This window comes from Corvus hawaiiensis, chromosome 5, assembly GCF_020740725.1.
Source record: "Corvus hawaiiensis isolate bCorHaw1 chromosome 5, bCorHaw1.pri.cur, whole genome shotgun sequence".
Lineage (NCBI taxonomy): Eukaryota > Metazoa > Chordata > Aves > Passeriformes > Corvidae > Corvus > Corvus hawaiiensis.
In genome coordinates, this window is record NC_063217.1 from 4,157,003 (window position 1) to 4,177,629 (window position 20,627).

General features: G+C 40.2%; 1 protein-coding gene across 3 annotated transcripts in view; it reads left to right on the plus strand.

The window, feature by feature from the left end:
- Positions 1-20,627, plus strand: part of CTNNA2 (catenin alpha 2) — a 462,414-nt gene that overhangs the window by 79,965 nt on the left and 361,822 nt on the right. For all 3 annotated transcript variants that reach the window (XM_048304875.1, XM_048304874.1, XM_048304876.1), the window contains exon 3: positions 14,495-14,690. In XM_048304875.1, the coding sequence (XP_048160832.1) occupies positions 14,495-14,690 (196 nt within the window). The remainder of the gene's footprint in view (positions 1-14,494; positions 14,691-20,627) is intronic.

A 20,627-nucleotide genomic window follows, 5' to 3' on the forward strand; every position in this document is an offset into this window, starting at 1 on the left:
ATTGGCCATAGTGGGCTTTGCACGAGTTTAACTCGATCAGTTGGTGAATAAGATAATTTATTTGAGCCAAGTGGAAATCTGGTGTGGTTGTGGCTGCTGGTGGAGCAGGACCAGCAGCTGCAAGTCGTCGACTGCTGTTCCTGATGGGCAAGTGCTGCTGCCTAAAAAAGATCCTTGTTGGGGCTGCAGAGCAAAAAAACCCTGTTCTTGTGGAAGAGGAGATGCAGTGGCAGCTCTGGCAGGGAATCTTTCCAGTACGGTTTTGTAACAATCACATAAATAGCCTTTTATATCTCTCTTATCCTGGTGGCACCTTCAAAACTTCACACATTTACATTAAAGAAGGTATTGGTTTCAATTACTCATCATTCTGTCATCCTGGTGGGTAATCCCCATAAATAACAAATCACAGAATTTGCCTTGATAGATAAATCTTAGTGAAGGTTTTGCTCAGTGATGCAGAATTATCTTCTAAAGTGATTTAACAGCAAACTGCCTTCTGTTAACTCACTCCAGAATGTACCTAGCTTAATCTTTTACACTATAGAAATGTAATTCCCTTTAAAATTATACAGGAATATTTTCTCTAATGACTCAGAACTGTGTTCTTCATAACAAAAAAAAAAAAGAAAAGAAAAGAAAAAAAGAAGAGGGAAAATCAGGTATTTTCTTCCTTCCTTGATAATGACATTCATATAGTTTACAGCAAATAGCAAAAATGAGAATTTATCTAGAAACAGTGCAGGAGGTGCATTCATATTTAAATTAAACTTTAATCAATTAACACGGTTAATAAAAAGAGGTTCATTACATCTAAGATAAAAGAACACAAACAATACCCAGCCCAAGTATAAACACTCTCCTTGAAGCAGCAGTAGGAGCAGTACTTAGCCTAATGTGCAAGCTTTCAAGTGGCAGAGCGGAGGAATTTTTATATTTAGTTTGACTAAATGCTTGTTCTTTTAATCCTTTTTTTCTGCTTTGACTGGGGTACTTAACAAACATTTCCACTCACAGATACTAATCTTAATATTACTATTCCCAGTCTCTGGAGTCTCCTAGGTTGTACTGTGGATGGTATTTCTACCAGCTGTTACACATTCCCTGTGGTAGCTACCTAAAACTTCTCATATTGTACATTCAGCTGTATTTATTTGCAAATTTTTGGACTTTTTGTGAGTCAGTCCTCGCGGGGTTTTTTTGCTACTTAGAGATGTACAGATTTTGACTGACTTTATGCATTGCTCTGAAGGCAAAGAAATTAAACTGCATCCCCAAAGACTTAATGTTGGGTGGTTTTCAACATTTCTAAGTAGCATTTGGGAAGAGCAACCGTTCTTTGCTTGAGCAGTATTTATTGGGAAAGGAAATTTGTGTTACAGGGCTTTGTGTTCTCTAACAGTTATGCTGGAGAATTTTGGCATTTTTTAAAGGCTTTCCTTTTAATAATTAAAGAAAACAGTTTAGATGTGCTTGTTAAGAAGCTGGCTGAAAAGATCTGCTCTTTTTTAATTTTTAGCAGTAATAGCCTACTGAGATAATTGTTGTTAAAATGGAGTATGGAATTATATGCTGTTAAGGATGACATCTCTATTAAATAGCTTATTCTTACAAATACAGCCTGAAGTCCATATATTTAGTGTTAATTAATGCATTTATGTTTTACTAAAAAGCTTATTTTGTGTCTCTTTGCTCTAGTCAGAATGAGCTGAAAACCAATTTAATGTCAGTTTGTGTTTCAGACACACCAACTTCTCTTTGGCACCTGCTGTTCTGTTCTGCCAATTGCCACTTAATGCTGGGAATATATATCAGATTCTTTTCTTTTCCATTTCTAAGGCTTTTCTTGGCTGTCACTGCCAGTTGAGGTTATTTCCCTTCAAATTTTGTGATTTTGTTGTTTTCCTCACCGCAGGGTTAAGTTTAATCCAGAGTTACTGTTACTGTGTTGCTATTCAGAAAATCAATGCTGATGGTGGCAATGGCAAGAGACAGTGGGTGAGGAAGGAGTATTTAATTTGCAGCAGGAGAGGAAAATAGCCTGAACTTTGCCATGGGGGAGAAAAACACAACCCCAAAATCAGGAATCAGGTAGGCAGACAAATGCCTAGTGCTGGGGTGATCAGGAAGGTTTAGGTGCCATATGCAGTGGCATAATTAGGTGTATTATTCATGGTTCTGTTGAAACAAACAAAGGAAAAAAAAATGTTGATGTCTCCTCAACTAGATCTGTCTGTGGAGTGTGTGGGACAGAAGTAGCTGTTAGTGCTGTGTGGGATGATGTTGCTGCTCTCTGTTGTTCTGACAAAAAAATCTGGAACAGCAGGAGGAGGACGGAGATGGATCAGTTCCTGGCAAAGCCTGGTAGAAAGCCAGCGCTTACTTCTAGTTTGACCAAAGGAGGTTTCTGGAAATGTTCTCTTTTGCCATGTCTGGAGTTCTGTCTCTGAACAACAGGCTGTTTGTATTAGCATCTGTACTGCCTTGGCAGGTCCCCAGTGATGAAATTCCAAAATAAATATGCATCCAAAGGAGTGTGGCCAGCAGGCCAAGGAAGGAGATTCTCCCCCTTTGCTCTGATGAGACCCCACCTGGAGTGCTGGGTACATTTCAGGTGCCCTCAACGTAAGAAGGACGTGGAACTGCTGGAACAAGTCCAGAGGAGGCCACAAAGTTGAGAAGGAGACCAGAGAACCTCCCCTATGAAGACAGGTTGAGAGAGTTGGGGCTGGAGAGGGGAAGATTTTGCAGAGACTTCACAGCACCTTCCAGTATCCAAGGGATACGTGGAAGCCAGAGTGGGATTCTTCATCAGGAACTGTAGTGGTAGGACAAGAAGTAATGGATTAGACTGAAAGAGGTGAAATTTAGGTTAGATACTGGGAAGAAATTCTTCCTTGTGAAATCCTGGCACAGGTTTCCCAGAGAAGCTGTGGCTGCCCTATCCCTGGTAGTGTCCCAGGCGAAGTGGGACGGGGCTTGGAGCAACCTGGGATAGTGGAAGGTGTCCCTGCCCATGGCAGGGGGGGGAACTGGATGGTCTTTAAGGTCCCTTCCAACCCACACCATTCCATGATTCTGTGTTTATTCTGTGTTCTAGCATAGCACAGTAACCTTGTAATGCATAGAATATGCTCTGCTGAAGCGTGATGTGTGACCCCTAAGTGGATGAGGTGGTTGTTCTCCAGTGGCAGATACACCCTGTCTATGACCATCAGAAGATAGCTTTGTATCTCATTTTAGCTGTATAGTAATGACTTGAAAGCTCAGTCAGTTGCTATTAAAAAAAAACACCAAAAAGATAGAAAGCAGCCTTTCCACAGACTCAGATCTCTCACACAAGTTGTTTGTAGTAACACAATTCTGTTCTTTTTCTTGTGTGGTTTTTGTTTAGGATAGTTTCGGGTTTTTTTTCTGTATTGCTGTGCACAAGGCACACAATAGAGTTAAACCTAGACGAAATAAAGGCTTTACCTTCTAACTGTAGATGAAATACAGGCTTTGCCTTCTCCATCTCTCTACAATGTTCAGGGGATATGGGAACTACAAAGGAGGTTAAAAATTGGCTGGACCTCTGGACTTCAGTGGTAGGGGTGGAAGATTGATGGCCACCAATTGCAAGGGAATTCTGCAGGACTTGGGGTCAAGCTGACCTTGTTTAATGTCTTGTCATTGGTCTGGGCAGGGGGGTGAGATGCACCCTCAATAAATTTCCAGACAACACCAATTTGGGAGGAAGGTCAATATGCTCAAGAAGTAGGGCTGGCACGAGGAGTATCTCAGAAGGTGGGGAAATGGGCTGGCATAACCAAGTAAAGATCAGCAAAAGCCAGTGCAGAGTCATGCAGTAGGATGGAGTGACCTGGTGGTGTGATATGGGCTGGGTGGAGGCTGAGTGAGCACTGCTCTGCGGGAAGAATGTGAGAGTCCTGCTGGAAAATTCAGAGCATGAGACTGGAGAGCCACATCATAGGAGAGAAGGCTGAAGTCATACTGAGCTGTTCTGCTGGGTTTAGCATAAGAGTGAAGAGAGAGTGAAGGGAAGTGAGAGTTCTTTTCTAAGCAGTCATTCTAAGACCACATCTTCAGTACTGAGTCTTTTTTGGGGTTCTTGAGTACACCAGACATTGCAGGACTGGAACAAATCCTTATCCTACTTTGAAGGTGGCCTTGCTTTGGTGAGGAGCTGGGCTAGAGATCTCCAGAGGTCCCTTCCAGCCTAAATTAAGTTACGATGATGTATGTAACAACTATGAAGATGCTATAGGGGCCATACGAGGAGTGATTGAGGTCACTGGGCTTGTTTATCCTGGGGGAAACTGAGGGGACACCTCACCGTGGTCTGCAGGAGAAGCAGGTGGGCAGCACCAGTCTCTGCTCTCTCTGACCAGGAGCAGGACCCAAGGGAATGGCTGGAACTGTGTCAGGGGAGGTTTAGGTCGGATATCAGGGAAAGGTTCTTCCCCCACAGCGTGCTGGGGCACTTCCCAGGCTCCCCAGGGAATGGTCCCGGCCCCGAGGCTGCCAGAGTTCCACGAGCGTTTGGACAGCGCTGCCAGGGATGCCCAGGGTGGGATTGTTGGAGTGTCTGTGCAGGGCCAGGAGATGGACTGGATGATCCTTGTGGGTCCCTTCCAGCTCAGGATATTCTATAATTCTGTGCTAATTTTAGAATTTTAAGTTGGCGATGGAGATTTTATACAGTGTGTGAAATGTGCAAAATAAACAACCTAAATAAAGCAGTCTTCAGGGAATACTCTCTTCTGTCTTTCTGAGTGAGAATTCATAGGTGCTCTGGATTTGCAATCTCACCAGGATATTCTTTGCTGTTCATAACATAAGCCTGAGTGCAACGGAATGGCATGAAGAAGAAGTTAATTTCATTATTATTCTTACTATTCAAAATAGACCCCCCAGAAAATTAAGTAGTATCCATTCTGGGGGAATTTTGATTTAGTCTTTGTATATGTAGAGTGGAAGATTGCTTGCTTCAGTTTTCAGCTGTTCTTTATGGGCAAGGTTTTCATTAAAAAAAGATACAATAGTTGTTACAGAGAAACCAGAGCACTAACTCACCGCATGTGTCTGAAATATTTTACTTCCTTCACTTACAGTACTTTACATTAACTGAAACAGAAACTCCTGGGAATCGTTTTGCTTTGGTATTTAGTGATGTATGAGATTGTTTTCAGTGCTGTTTATGGCAGTTCACAAACAATAACATTACCCTGAGGAAACAGCTCTTGATGGCTCCATCAGTCGGAGCACCAGCGTCTGTCCTTTGGCTGCTGGAAGCCTGGGGAGATCAGCTGCCTGGGAGAAGCTTAAACATTGTGCTACCCGCCTTTGTAGTTGCCTGCTATCTTATTTTGGTATCCAGTTAAGGATTATTTAAATCCTTTTGTGTTATTTCTCCTTGAACAATGTCTTAGTCATTGGAGAAAAAACCTAAAGAAAGATAATATTGAAGTTTCTATTCGGGATGTGCTATCTAGTAAGGTAAGAAATAAAACTTTCAGGTGTTTTATTCCCTCAGTGTAATCATAGAATGGTGTGGGTTGGAAGGGACATTAAAGACCATCCAGTTCCAGCTCCTGCCATGGGCAGGGACACCTCCCACTATCCCAGGTTGCTCCAACCTGACCTTGGACACTTCCTGGGATGGAGAGTTCACAACCCCAGAACTGGTTACAAAAAGCTGTAGAGCCTCACTAGAGCAACTGCTGTCTCACTTCTCCTCTTTCTTTCCTCCCCCGCCCTCTAGCCAGTACAACTTGCTGCCTGCTCTGTGGTTGAGTTCCTTTGATAACTACATCTTAAATACTGCTGCTTTTGAGATTGCTAGCAGATTTTTAAACCAACAACAACTGTCAAGAAAATAGTGCATTAAATATCAGCTAAGAATTTCCTTTTGTCAAGCATGTGCTGTTTACAGTGCCAAGGCTCATGCTCTCCTACAGATCCAGTAAAACAGCACGAAGTACAATGAATCCAGGGATTTCACAGGAGTTTTTCTATTACTCTAGTGTGGTGTGCCCTCATGTGGTTAAATGCAGTATCTTCCTTGAATCAGTCCGACATCCTTTGGATTTATTCTGTTCTGCTAAAGAACTGGGAGAAATAAAGGCTCTTGGTGGGAGACAGTTTGACACCAAGTAGGTTCTTGGTATTTTTTTGTCTTTTTAGTTCTCAAGTGATTTGGTACTTTTGAGATAAGTACACTTGCATTTGGTTCTAATTCAACTACAGATGTGTGTGTTTTCCTTATCTTGTTTCTTTTTTGAGATTTTGGGGATCCCCTTGGTAATATTTAGGCCAAGGTGGCTTCGTTTCTGATCGATTAATGTGGATAACTCTGAGTCTGGAAGTGAACACTTGTTGATTTTCTCCCACATAATACATAATACCAGTAATCTTTTATTTTTTATACCCTTTGAGTACCACAAGACTTAATTTTTTGATAATAATAGATAGCTATTGACTGTACATATCTCACATTTTGCATATGATGTGTTTGTAAGCTTGACTATTAGCTCTGTATTCAGTTTTGGAATAAGAGGAGGCATAAGAGTTAATGAGATGTTCCTTTATACTTCTTATTTTGTACTTTTTATTGTATCATTCACGTAGATTGCAGGCAGCTTTTTTTGGGGGCTTCATACCCTTACAGCAAACTGCAGATGATGATGACTTTTCTTCTGTGTCCAAAAGTAGTGCAACAAAGTTTTGCCCAGAATGAAAAGTTGGTAAAATTGGAGAAAAACACACACTTATGGCATCAGTGACATTTACTGTTTTAATTAACAAGGAAAATAACAGATGTCAGCAGGAGGGTTGCAGTAGTAATAACTTATTAACTGTGAGAAGTTAAATAAAGTTATTGAATGCAAAAAATTACTTCATCCTCAGTTACTGCTCAGTGGTTGCCAAGATCATTTATCACAGCACTGAAAGTTGACATTTCTGGCTGTTTTGAGGTCACTGCATTTAATGTATATTTACTGATTATCAGGTAGACTCCAGCTTTCTGATTATTTTTAGCCGGGGTAAGATAAACTTCATGTTTTACTCTTTAAAGGAACGTTTTTTGAGTTGTGATCTGTTAAACCACTGCTGAGTTGCACAGAGATGATCATTTGGAGCCAAATAAGTTGCCTTGAGTGGTTTCAACATTTTAAGTTCCTACGTGGATACGTGATGTTGTCTCACTTGGACAATGAGAAACAGAAGGAAGATAGTGGCAGGATCACAAGCAGGAAGTATTTGTGTCTCCACATGTTGCTCCAATTAAAATTCAGATCCTTGATTTAGAGCTTTGGAAGACTCAAAGGTTTCGAGATGCCAAGTCCGTTTAGGCATCCAGCTCTGGGAGTGTAATCCATAAACAGAAGTTACATGATTAATTCTCCTTTTCAACACATGGAGGAGAGAAGAGAGATGCTTAGGAGTGAGATTTAGAAGATGTTGTGGAAGAGATGGGAAAGGGAGCTTTTTGAAATCCCATCCCTTTCCAGAATTTATATGCTGAACTCTGAGCCTGCAGAGGGGAGCTAATGTCACATGGTGATTAATAGAGCACAAGTTTGCTTGGAGTTAGTCTTAAATCTTCCCTCAGGGTTAAAAAATGGTTCATTCTTCTCACTTCAAGCCCAAGCATGCTGGTGCTGCAGTCCACCTTCTTATAAAATATCCCAGGTGTTAAGGTGGTCACCTCTGAAGGAAGAAGACTTGGTTCACTTCTCTACTGAGCCTGAGGAACTTCCAACCTACATTTCTTACTCCCAAGACAGTGCTGTGCCCCACAATTCATGGCCTGGCCCCTAAGGTGGTCATCCTGCCAGAATTATGCCATTGTGGGGGGAAGAATTCTTCTTCCTCTTTTCAGCTTAGTATGATCATGAACTACTCTTATGCATAATGAAGAAAGAGATGACAGAAAATTCATGTTTAACACAAGCCATAGATATGAATTTTTGAAATGGTACAGCTTAACTTGCTTGGTGAAAGCTAAAAAAGTGAAATAATAGGAATTTGTGGATTCTGTGCTGTCTTTAGCTGTTGCACTTGACTGGGATCAAGCCCTTTTGTACAATTAGAAAACCCTCAGTGAATTACACATTGAGAGGAAGATCTAGAATTCGACTTTTATCTTCTTCTTGCATTTAAAGGCATTGAACAGATTTTTTAGGAGTCAGATTAAGCCGATGGTTTTGCTGAAGAATATGTAATTGCTCCAATTAAACACCTGCTTCAGCTTTTCTCTCTCGGCAAAAGCTGGAATTGTCAAAATCCTAACAAGATACTGGAAACCTGTGTTCAGGAATGGGATTATTTAGTTCTTAAAAGAGAGGTTTTGAAATCCTGCCAGCACAGAGACAGAGAAGGAGCCTTGTAATGGATGTTGCTGCTTGTGCTGCCAGTTCAAGAGACGGTCGACCCTTAGAGTTGCCAGTTGACAATTGGATGGTGTGAGGAACCTCAAGTAATGTACAGGAGCAAGTGAATTCTTGGGAAACTTGAGGAATGTAAATCTTCTGTCCTTCATGAGTGGAATATTAACATAATCTGTTTTTCCTGTCTACCAGGTAACTCCTGGAATTCATATTTGGCTTCTAAATAGCATCACAGTCCTTTAGTGCCAATTGACAGGAGAAACTTGTCACAAAAAAAAAAATTTAATAATCTTTGCTCCTAATTTATTACAAATTAGAGGCAAATTGTATTATGGGAGACATTTTATTAGCTTAATTTATATTGATTCTTGTTTCAGTTGTGGGAGAGTTGGTGAAAACACACTGCAGGTTTTCATCGTTGTTGTATACATTTTTCATGAAGATTTTTAGGAGGAACATAACCATGATTCTTCATTTAATTGTGTTTTTCTAGTCTTCTTTTTCTTAGCAATATGATTTGTGAAAATATATTTCATGTTTTGTATGTCTGTTGTAGAAATTTTTGATAGTTTTTCTGGGAAGATTTGTAGGAGGAAAGTTAAGTGTGGGGTGGTTTATTTATTTTTTATCCTTTTTGATAGCATAACAAGTAGTCAGAAGTTCCACTGAGAATGAATACTTGCTGAAGAACTTTCAAAGTGCCTTATATAATATTCATTCACATTGGCTGGGATGTAAACCTCTTCCCGTGGTGGGAGCACTGATAAGAAAAATACAAATTAACAGCAACGGTGCTGCTATCTCCAAATTACATCCTAAAGGTACCTCATGTGGGCAGAATGGAAATATGCAGATTTGTTCAGGAATTAGCGTTTGGCAGCAGAAATGTGAATCGGAGCCGCTCGCTGTCCTCAAGCTACACTGGATTAAAATATCCTGGCTCTAATCAGTGTTGCCTCAGTTATCTGAGTGCTTCCCAGCCAAAAGGTAGGTGTGGCACTGGCATTTTGTAGCACCCCAGCTAATAATTTATGCATTAGAGAGAGTACTCTGCTTATTTATGAATTCCTCTAACCCACAGGTGTTTGCAAACACTGAGGGGAGCTGGAAGGAGTACAAAAAGCTGGGTTAAACCACTGGAATTCAGCGTGGATAGGCAAAGTTCTATTTATCAACGAGAGTCCAAATATCCACATAGGATAGGAAGAGAATTTCAGCTTTATGAATTACGTAGACAGCTGGTGCTAATCGTGCGGAGATAATTACAAGAGTTAATTATGTAAGCTGTTATGATTTATGGGGTAAGGACAGTGGCAAATTACTCAAGTTGATAGGGAAAATTGAAGAACAGTTATTATCAAAAAATGGAGTTATGTTACAGACTGAATCATGCTCAGCACAACATCTGTGTTCACCCATATTGCTGTAATAGGGAAAAAACCCTTTTTCGTGTGTGGCACTAGAGAATAAGCACAAATATGGGAAAAAACCCAACAAGTTATCTGCTCCTCTGCACAAATATGGAAAAAATCCAATTTAGCTGCTTTTCTCTTTTGTATGTGAATGAAATGTAGTTGTTGAGAGCATTTTCTCCTGTATTTTGCTCAGTAATACCTTGCAGTTGGAGTGGGATCAGCTAATGAGCTACTGCTGAGAGCCACATCATAACTTAAGGCTTTGGTGTGCAGAGCCAGGAATTTATATGGCAAAATTCCACCTCTGTTTGCTCTGCTGGTGGATGGTCCAAGGGAAGGTCACAAAAACAGTGCTCAGGTCTGTTCACCTCATTTTGAGCAGGGAATCAAATCAGATCTTCCTATGGCCATGCTGGTGCTTTAACCCACAGCACAATCGGCTTTTCTCACCAGGTATTTTGAAAGGTCTCTTCTGCCAAAGGAAACAAACAAAAAAAAGCAAACCCAGCCATGAGACAGTTTTGAAAAAGAGATTTTGTGTTTTCCAGGCAGTTCTAATGCTTTTTTTTTTTTTCCTTTGATGAAACAAACTTCTGTTGGAAACAGCAGGATTTTGAGTGCTCAAGGGGCTACCATTATACAACCAGTGAGGCAATGAGATGGTGCAGTGGAGTGGAAGGGCAGCTGATATCTAGAAATGAAAGGGCCCTTCCACTGAAATGTCAGGGCTGTCTTTGCTCAGGTCACTGAGAGTTTCCAACACCTTGATGATCCGTGAGTGCATGAGAAGAGAGGAACAACTCGTAGCTGTTCACATTCAGGAAATGCTGCTGGGAAGAACAAATAATATTTACTTGAAAATGCAAGGGGCACAGGGGAGAATAGTGAATTTTTTTTTTTGCAAGCAATTAGTGATCCTTCAGAGAAATCCTTTTACGTTGATTTCACCTGTCACAACCAGAGCCAAGTATTTGTGTGAATGTTTTTCATAATGGACATGTTTGCAGAGCTGTATTTGATTTGCCTGCTTTGGTTTATTAAAAACAAGGAAATGTATAAATGCTGTCCACCCTCAGAAAAGCCCAACAGCCTCAGTCATTGATATTTAAATTTGTAGAATCACAATCATAGAATGATTTGTGCTGGAAGAGACCTTTAAAGATCCCCTGGTCCAGTCCCCCTGCCATGGGCCACCAGTGTCCCCAAGCCTTTCTCCAAAGGGCTGCTCTCAATCCTTTCATCACCCAGTCTGTGCTGAAAACACAATACTAAGGCATCTGTCCTGTGTGAGGGACCAGTGAGAAACCACAAGGATTAGCAGGATAATTAAAAAAAAAAAACCCAAAAAGAAACTATCAATATTTGCCTCAAAAATTGTCAATATATGCTTGTTTTTAACGTGGTTATGGAAAGTCTTGGGTAACTAATGCAATTCAAGCAGATACTGAGCAAAGAGAAGGCAAAGGGGCAGAATTACAGCCCTTAAACTTGTGGCCCACGCTTTTCAGAAATCTGTAGGGAAGACAGTTTAATTCAGAGAGCCAGGAATGTTCTTCTGTGAGCTGGAGCTGCTGACAGGGGATTAATTTGATGAGTGTGTGATCCAGCTCTATCCCCTTTCACTTCTGGCATTCCCTGCCCGCACGTGACCTCTGCCATAGGGAAATCCATGCTAACAGAATGTTCTGCTTTCTGCAAAGACATCCTCACCTTTCTTTTGTGCTGCTGGAGCTGTGGAAGGAGGCCTTCATTCAGGATGGGGCTGAACTATTAATTAGTGAAGTTCTGTTTTTCCGGCAGAGATCTGTGCTAGGACTGTGTGAAGCTTCTTTAATAAAATAAGAGAGCAAGGTTCCCTAGTGGGATCACAAAGCCAGGATCATTACAGGGCTGCCAAATGAGCTTATGGTAATTATCAAGTGATATATTTGATGATTGTACAGAATTTTGGGCGAGTTCTGCATTAATTAGTAACAGAAGCAGATAGAGACATTCTTTCCTTTGTATCAGTATAGGTGGGGTAAGATACTGAAAATAAACCAGTTAGCTTTAAAGCCCTGCTGGAAAAGTGAGTTATGTCAATAAGATAAAAGGTTATTATTATTTTTTCTTCATTTTTTTTTCATGCAGTTTATATAAATTCACAGGTTATAGGCTTTTAAAAAATGTGAAAGAAGCTAATATGCCATGGGTTTTTCTGTCACTGGTGTCAGAAGCCTTCGTCCCCCGTTGCTCTGTCCCAGTGCAGCTGACTTTCCTGAACAGGAATTCTAATTTTGGAAGAGACTGCATTTTTAGCCTTTTAACTGGTAATTTAATGTGATTTAAAAGAAGCTGACACAAGGTGTGCAAAATGGCAAGATTCCAGTTTTTATGAGTGGTTTGCTTCCTGTAAGAGCTCTGTACTATCCAGAACCCAACCTGTTGGCGCGGACTGGAATCCAGAATTGCCCTTTTCCAAGGGAATGTCCTAGCCCCACATGAAGAATGGTTTCTCTTCTTGCTTCATCTGAATGCTGTTGATTAGAGGGTAGTGAGATGTTGCTTTTTTTGGATTTCATGCCAGCAGATCTGGTTTAAAATTTTAAAGCCTTTGCTTCAAATTTACAAATCATTGAGGTTCATTGGCAAACAATGCCTCCAGCACCACTTGTCATCTTGTGCTCTCTTGCTGGGTCACCTTAGACTCTTCCATGATTATATTTGAGTCCCAGCTTTTGACATGATGGAAACTTCTTTTTTTAATGCTAGAAACAAAATAAATAAGAAAAAAGAGCAGCAAAACTTCTATGAAGGAATTGGGCTCAAGCAGAATACACTAGCTTTTCCTTTAGAAAAAGGGGGTTGGTTTTGGGTGTGCTGTTTCCTACCTGTGTGTTATAAGAACTGGTAGAAAAAGTCTCCGTCCTCTGTGGCAATTTGGATTTTCCTATCGACTGTGTTAGTTCTGAACTCAGCAGCTCAGAGCATTAGCAAAGGTTTTCTGCCAGTGCTGGATCCTCTTCTTCTCTAGGACCTTCACATGTTCATCTGCTCTACTCTGACACAGAGAACTGAGAAGATTTTGAGCACTTGGGGACAGTTGAAATGATTTTTCTCTATTTGGGCACATCAGGCAGCATAGGGCAAAGCAGTTATTTTATTTCAAAAAAGCCTTAAAGAAAATATTACTAATTATTTTATTTTAATTTGTAACTGCCACATTGGGAAGTTCTGATAAACTTTTATTGTTTGGTGGTGATTTAGAATTATTTGCATTTCCGTAGGTGTCCATGACTAGATGCCAATGACAATGATCAACTCTGAAAGGATCTTCAGGAAATTTCATGAGGAATATTTACAAGGGAAAGCTAATAAAGAAAATACTATTTCTAGATACAAATAGTGGAAAATACGTCTCCATATGGTGGATGAATATTACATTCCAGTAGCCTGGCAGACTCCTTCCTGAAAGAAGGCTCTGGAATACATTTTTTTTCCTCCCAATATATTCATGCCTATGGTGTTTCCAAGCCCTGATTATATATAAAAATAGATATAGATATAGACATAGGTACTACAGTCTGTAGTTTTTAGATGTGATTTGGAATAAAAACTATCTGAAAGAGAAAAGAAATGTAGCACAAAGAGCATGGTAAAAGGCTTTTTGGTCAAAACTCTGCCAAAGACCTTGTCACTCTTCTGGTAACAGGGATGAGATGACAGTGAATTTTCATCCTTGTTTTAAAATCCTTTGGTTTTTAGTGAAATGTCTTTATTGCGAAGGTATTTATTTTCTTGCAGCAAATTTGTGGCTTAGAACACTGATACAACACTTCAAGTGCCCTGGTTTGTGTCCCAGTTAGGGAGAATTGCATCCCTGAGCATTATGGATCCACTGCTGGTTTTTTGTGCATTTAACACCTGATAATACCCAGTTCAAAATTGCTGTTCTACCGAGCAGCAGCCTGGTACTGCTGGAGTAAAGCAGGATTCCCTCTTTGCCCAGCACTCAGCTGTGGGATCTACACGCTGTGCTGTGTTTTTAAGCTTTCTAATCAGTTTATTGACAGCTCAATAAAGAATTCCTTCAGGAGATTCTGCAAACATGGAAGCAGAGTTTCCTTCTGTTTAACTACTCACTGATCATTTCACTGTCTGCTGTGGGTTTATGACAAAATATTAGGAATATAGTGAAGCAACACTAAGGCAAAGGGTTTTAACCTGTATAATCTTTGCAGGGGGAGCTCTTCATACCTTTCACGTCTGGAAAACAGCCGCAATGTTTTTGTCACCACGTGTGTTGTCACTGACAGTACATTACCTCAAGGGACAATTGCTTTTTGAATGGTTTCTGACCCTTGTGTGTTCAAGTTCCATTTTATCAGCTTCTTCATTTTTTAAAAACGAAAACCAGTGACAAAAACGATGCTTTGGCAGCACTGCCCTGCCATGCCTGGTTCTTATCTTTTTCTTTTTGCTGCTTGGCTGTGATTTGCTTAGCCCAGACTGAGGAGAGTTTAAAAGGAAAACCCTCTGTTGAAAGACATGCTGTTGGATTTTATACTTCCATTTTATCTGTTCAAAACATGTGACCACTTCATCCCTTCCAGGGCACAGAAAATAGTGTGAGGATTGAGTTAGGTGTTCCTATTAATAGTTGGGGAATTGTTCAAACTGACAAAAACTTGTTTTTCCTGCCCAAAGGTGACGACGCTGGTGAACACGAGCAATAAAGGACCCTCTGGCAAGAAGAAAGGCCGCTCGAAGAAGGCTCATGTTTTGGCTGCCTCAGTGGAGCAGGCCACTCAGAATTTCTTGGAAAAAGGAGACCAAATTGCTAAAGAGAGCCAGGATCTCAAGGAGGAATTGGTTGCTGCTGTAGAAGATGTTCGAAAACAAGGTATGTGGGACAAAATGCTTGACTGAAGTAAAGCTTCACCTGGTGCCAAAGCTTATTGTTTCATCTTCGGCCTGTTTTTATTCTGCTGTGTGACAAAATGATGTGGTTTCTTTCACTTGGCTAAATCTGAGCACTGGTTTGAAGCCTGTGGGTGCAAATGTAGATTTAGGATTATGGCACATATGTTTCTGAACAATTTAACAATTATCAACCAGGTAAAACAGCAATATAGAAGTACTTGTGGTTTCAAGTAGATATTGAAATACATAATAAAAAAATTACCCAAGCCTGAAAATACAGAGATAATAGTAATATTAAAGCAATTATTTTCTGAGTATTGGTGATAAATGGATACTCATAAAATCTGACCATTTTCTTTCAGAAGATAAAATGGGTGTGAGATGCTTTCAAATTTACCTGTTTGGTAGGGGAAAAATATGTTTTCAATATATGCCTATAACAAAATGTTTCAGTTTTATTGACTTTGATTGTAATTATCTTTATTGCAGCAGAATTAAGTACCTTTCAGGTTTATTCCATTGTAAGTCCTATAATCTAAAGATACCGTCTGCCCTGGGTTTTAGAAGAAGACTGAGAGATCTCCAACTGAGATTTCAAAAGGAGTCTAAAGGATTGGGGTGTAAAATACTGATGTTCAGTGAGTTACTCTCACAGAACTCATACTTTGAATTTTTCATCTTGTGCAAATTGGACTGAAGTGATCATATGAGAAGGCAGGGTTAAATTTTGTATATATAAGCACTGATTAGTGAATATTCCAATCTGTTCCATCCTGAGGGTATTTTTTCCTCCTCTCCACTCTATGTATATTTAGTTTCACTGTTTTCCTGTTCTGTGTGGCTTGGGTTTTCTTAAGTATTCAATTGCCAGTACATCAGAATAAGTTAAGTATTTGCTGTATGCTCTATGTACAATGATATTCCAATACTCTAGTGGGGTTTTAGGTTTTGTTGATTATTTTTTCTTCTGGGTGTTGTTGTGATGATGGAGTTTTGGTTGGGTTTGTTTTTTTTTTTTTAGCTTTTTAATGCTGATGCCTGGCTCTTCTGGCATTAATTTCCATTTGTCAACTACTTCACTACTTCAGTTTCCTGTTGCTTACATTCCTTATTTTGTGTTGTGTCAAGTTGTAGCTCAGCATCTTCAGTCGTGACACGAGTGCCCATGTTCTCTCTGAATTTAAAACGTTCTCCTTTTTGGGTTTGTGATGCTGACTCAGCTTCTCCTCGGCAGTCTTCTACTGAGTTAGAGGCATCAACCTAAACTTGCCTTATCTAGGCTGAATTTTTGACTTTTTAAATGACAAAAAGACCTTTACTCTTCTTTTTTTAACTTATATTTTAAAAAAATTCAACCCAAACAACAATGAAGAAGCAGAGAGGGGAAAAAAGATCTTAAACCGTATTACACGGAATGACACAGACATTCATCTCTTGTCAACACTCCAGGCTGGGAAAAAAGCCTGTCAGAAAAGTGGAGCAGCTTTTTTTGGGGCCTGTTCAACACGATCCCATAATGAGGAGAGCAGGAGACACCACACACCATTATTAGCACCCACGAGCCGTGTAAACGAGACCAGCCCTGGTGTGATGTGAAATGATATGTTTAGCTCAGTGGCATAAAGAGCTGGATTAATGAACTGAGGCTGTGTTTTCCTGGCTGATTTCCTGGCAGGGTTCCAGCTGGGATAATTACATCGTCAACCTAAAAATGTCTGCGGCAGTTACAGCTGGCTCTTGGTGTGCTCCTCATTTCCTGCCCTGCCTTGCTGGGTACTGTTATGTACTACTAAAGGCAGCAATTCACTCCAGGGACTCTTGCTTTTCATTGATAGGTGTGGAACAAATGTTCTATATCATTTGCAAAACGCTTTGGAATAACTGAGAGTGCCCGTGGTGTTAAGATTCTTGTTACTGCTGTAGTGTGGAAGGGTAAATTCTGTTGGCTGTAGAAAACTCTGGTGATCAATGGGCTTGATTTATGAAGTTGGGTTCTAAAAACACAAAGAGCAAAAAGAGAAGATTTGATGCCTAAAGCTTATCCCTGTATATCCCATAATGATTCCATAATAGGAACACTTACAGCTCAAAACCATCTAAATGAAATTATCCAGTTGCTGAGCCTTTAAATGCTTTGCTGTGTGGGTGTTTATTCTGGTACTGTTGGAGTTGTGTAAAAGATCTCCCAGATGGGGGACAAAGGAGACCTGGGAAATGTGGATATTTATCATTCATGTCTTTTTATATTAGAGAGGAGGGAAGGCAGAGACTCCTTTGCCCATGGCAGGATTTGGAACTGGATGATCTTTAAGGTCCCTTCCAACCCAAACCATTCCGTGATTCTGTGACCATAAAGAATGAAGCTACAAAGCCTGAGAAGTGCAGGGAAGTGAAGAAGAGCTCACAGGAATAAAAAGCACAGTATATGCTACATTGACAACACAGGTGTCTAAATGCAACTGGTCTTTTATTGATCAGTAGAGAAAAAGGAAATTCCCTGTGGAGGAGAAATTCAGGCCGTGATTGACACAAAAATCTGTCAAGAACTGCGGGACCATTGGGCTCAGGTTTGATTAAATTTATTAAGAGTCTGGGATGCTGCAGAAGGCAACACAAGGAAGTAGGTTATAGTCATGTAAATTTATTCTATCTGGTAGATGGCTTTGGCAATATCTGTCTGTAGGTATGTGCCTGATTTCAATGTAATTTTCCTGGAAGTTTTCTGGCATGTAGCTGAAATTTCCATTAAAAATATGATTTAGTCCAGCAGCTGGTTGTTGTGTTTTAAATTTTTGCTTTTCAAGCATGGTAGATAAAATTTCACACCATAATCTGAAATTCATACTTCAGTCATGGGATAGAAAATAGCTGTTGATGTTTTTTGTACTTGAAGACAGGGTAAAGTTGAGGTAGGGTTAATTTTTTGTTCATGCAGATTTATGGACATTGTAAGAAAGGAATGTGATCTCTTGTTACAGTGCGGATACTGCAACACGTGTATCAGATAATGAGGCCCGTGGAAAAGAAATATATATGGACAGATTCTTGATAGATGTTTCAGAGATGTTTATTTCTCCAGCCGCATGGCTGGAGCTCTGCCAAGGAACTGCTCAATCACGGGACCCGAGGGTCCTTCCCCACGCAGGGGAACACAAAACAACCAATGGGGAACGAGTCAAAATATATGGCGATGGAAGAATATTTTCGTGAATATTATTTAATTACCGAGACTGTTGAGCAAGGTCAGCTGTGTCTTGGCAAAAGGAAGCCTGGTCTTCCAAAAGTCTTTGGTAAGAAACATAGAAAAAGTTCTTAAACAACCATGCCAAGAAGTGTTTCAGTTCCTTTTCAGCTTGAATTAAGCTAAAATTTACAAATCGTTCTTCAAGAATCTTTTCAAGTTTAAGATTAATGTCCATATGCGGCTCTGAGAGCCAAGAGTCTTTCCACGGTTCCTCCATAGTTTAGAGATGGAATAGCAAAGCAAAACAAGAAGAGGAATCCAGAGTTTACTCACAAATCAGTCGCTGTCCTTAGGGATTGGGGATCGTTCTGCCCGCAATTACCACCATTTGTTACGGTGCGGATACTGCAACACGTGAATCAATCAACGAGGCCCGTGGAAAAGAAATATATATGGACCGATTCTTGATAGATGTTTCAGAGATGTTTATTTCTCCAGCCACATGGCCAGGCTCTGCCGAGGAACTGCTCAGTCACGGGACCCGAGGGTCCTTCCCCATGCAGGGGAGCACAAAACAACCAATGGGGAACGAGGCTGAGCAGGGGCTAAAGAAACCCATGCCTCCCTCCCAGGGCCCCTCTCCCAGAACCCCACGGCAGGGGGAGGGCCCCAACAATCTATGTGCTCTGTGACTATCTTGAAATTGTGGATGAATGTCTGAGACACGAAAGTGACTTTAACTTTCTTGGCAGTTTTTTTCTCACTGACAGAATACACTAAAAAATAAAATTTTGAGTGCTTTAATGCTTTTCACTATCTAGTTTTGAAAGCTTTTTGAAAGATGTTTTAAAACTTAAATGAAATCCCAGGAAAGATAGTTTCTAGAAAAATCTAGAAAATCTAGAATATTTTTTTTTCTAGAACTGTGTGAATATTTTTTTAGACAAAACCCCCCCCGATCTTTTCAGTTAAACTTATGTTCTCCCTATGTTTATTTATAAACCTTTTCACTGAAGTATACGAAAACTTTTCTTTTTTTTTGCTTACAGATGTTACTGTGTGCTAGTTCTTGATAGAGGAAAAAGTGTGTCTGTGGAGAGAAATTACTGGAAAACAGGTTTTTTAGACAAACTAGAATTTCTGTTCATTCTGAAAGGTGAAGTGGGGCATGTGGGCAGTCATGCTTAATGGGAAAATGAATCTTGCTCTGCACTTTTGAAAGAACTTGTTTGTACAATAAACATACCTTCTTTTTTTTCCAATAATATCTGTGATGAGGTGCTCTGCAACTCACTTTTGTCTGGCTGGTGGCTCATGCCTGCTCTGAAAGCTTTGAGGACAAAGATTTGAAGCCTTCTGTTCAGCAGGTCACTGGAGCTGTGGCCTGAAAACTCTTACCTTGTTAATAAAAAAAATTCCTTATCTATTTTCAATTACTTGTTACATGTGGAAGCAACTTCACTTGTTATTCATGGTTGCAATGCTCCTCCTCAGAAATCTGGCCCTCTAAATGCCATTCCATGCAAATACTCTATTGCTGGCTCTTTCAGACTCTTTTCCATTCATTAATTATCTTTCAGCTCTCTGACAATTTCTCTGCAGAAAGACATTAAAATTCCTTTTCCGATGAAAAAGCAGATGTTGTAGAGCATCTCCAAGAGTTGGTATACATAAAGGTAGGGTCAGGGGTTCCCAAAACCTGGAGTGAGGCTGCCGCAGCTCCATGACCCCAGTTACAAGCGGGAACAAGAAGAATCCTGTGTTTCCAGTAGGCACATGCGCACAAACACGCATATACAGCTCGTGTGTGTGTGTGTGTGTGTGTGTGTGTGTGTGTGTGTATATATATTTATATGCAAAAATACATTTTATATTTATGACTGACCACACACATCAGGCACTCAACACTCACTATTCTGTGGTTATGTGAGACACTGGAACTGTCTGCCCAAAGAAGTGGTGGATGCCCCATCACTGGAAATATTTAAGGTCAGGTTGGATGGTGCTCTGAGCAACCTGGTTGAGTTGAAGATGTCCCTGCTCATTTCAAGGGATGGACTAGATGACCTTCAAAATCCCTTCTAACCCAAACCATTTTATCTTTCTGTGAAGCAGATCCGATGTCTTATCCTATTCCCCTTTGTGGCTGATGAGGATTGATCCTTAAGGAAAAAACTAAAAGTAGAGAAAAAAGGAAATGCATGCAGGTGTCACTGCCCATGGCAGGGGGGTTGGAACTACATGGTCTTTTAAGGTTCATTCCAACCCAAACTGTTCCATGGCTTTATGATTTTCTGTACACATGGTTTAGGCTGCTTGGGAGAACTGCTGATGATCCTGGTTCTTGGTAAAGCCAGCTGGCTGTCCGAGGATCTTTGCTTCTTCTCTATTCTCTGCACCATTTCAAAAAGATTTATTTTTGTTCCAGCCTTGGCTGGAGCTTTTCTGATACTCATTTCCCTTTTCAGGGTTTTGTTTAAGCTCATGTTAGTTTAAATTTATGTAAGTAACTTACACCTCCCGGATATGTTTGTTATAAAGGGTAGTTGGTGTTTGATATATTGCCTGAACGTGACAGTTTGAGACAGATTTTGCAAAAACAGTGATATAGGTTTGAAAAGTAATATAAATTAATATATTAGGTGATTTTTTAATACTATATTTATTTACATTGTCTTTCTTGAAGATTTTATTGCTATTGTGGCTTTATATCAGGGAAGAATAAGATTTCTT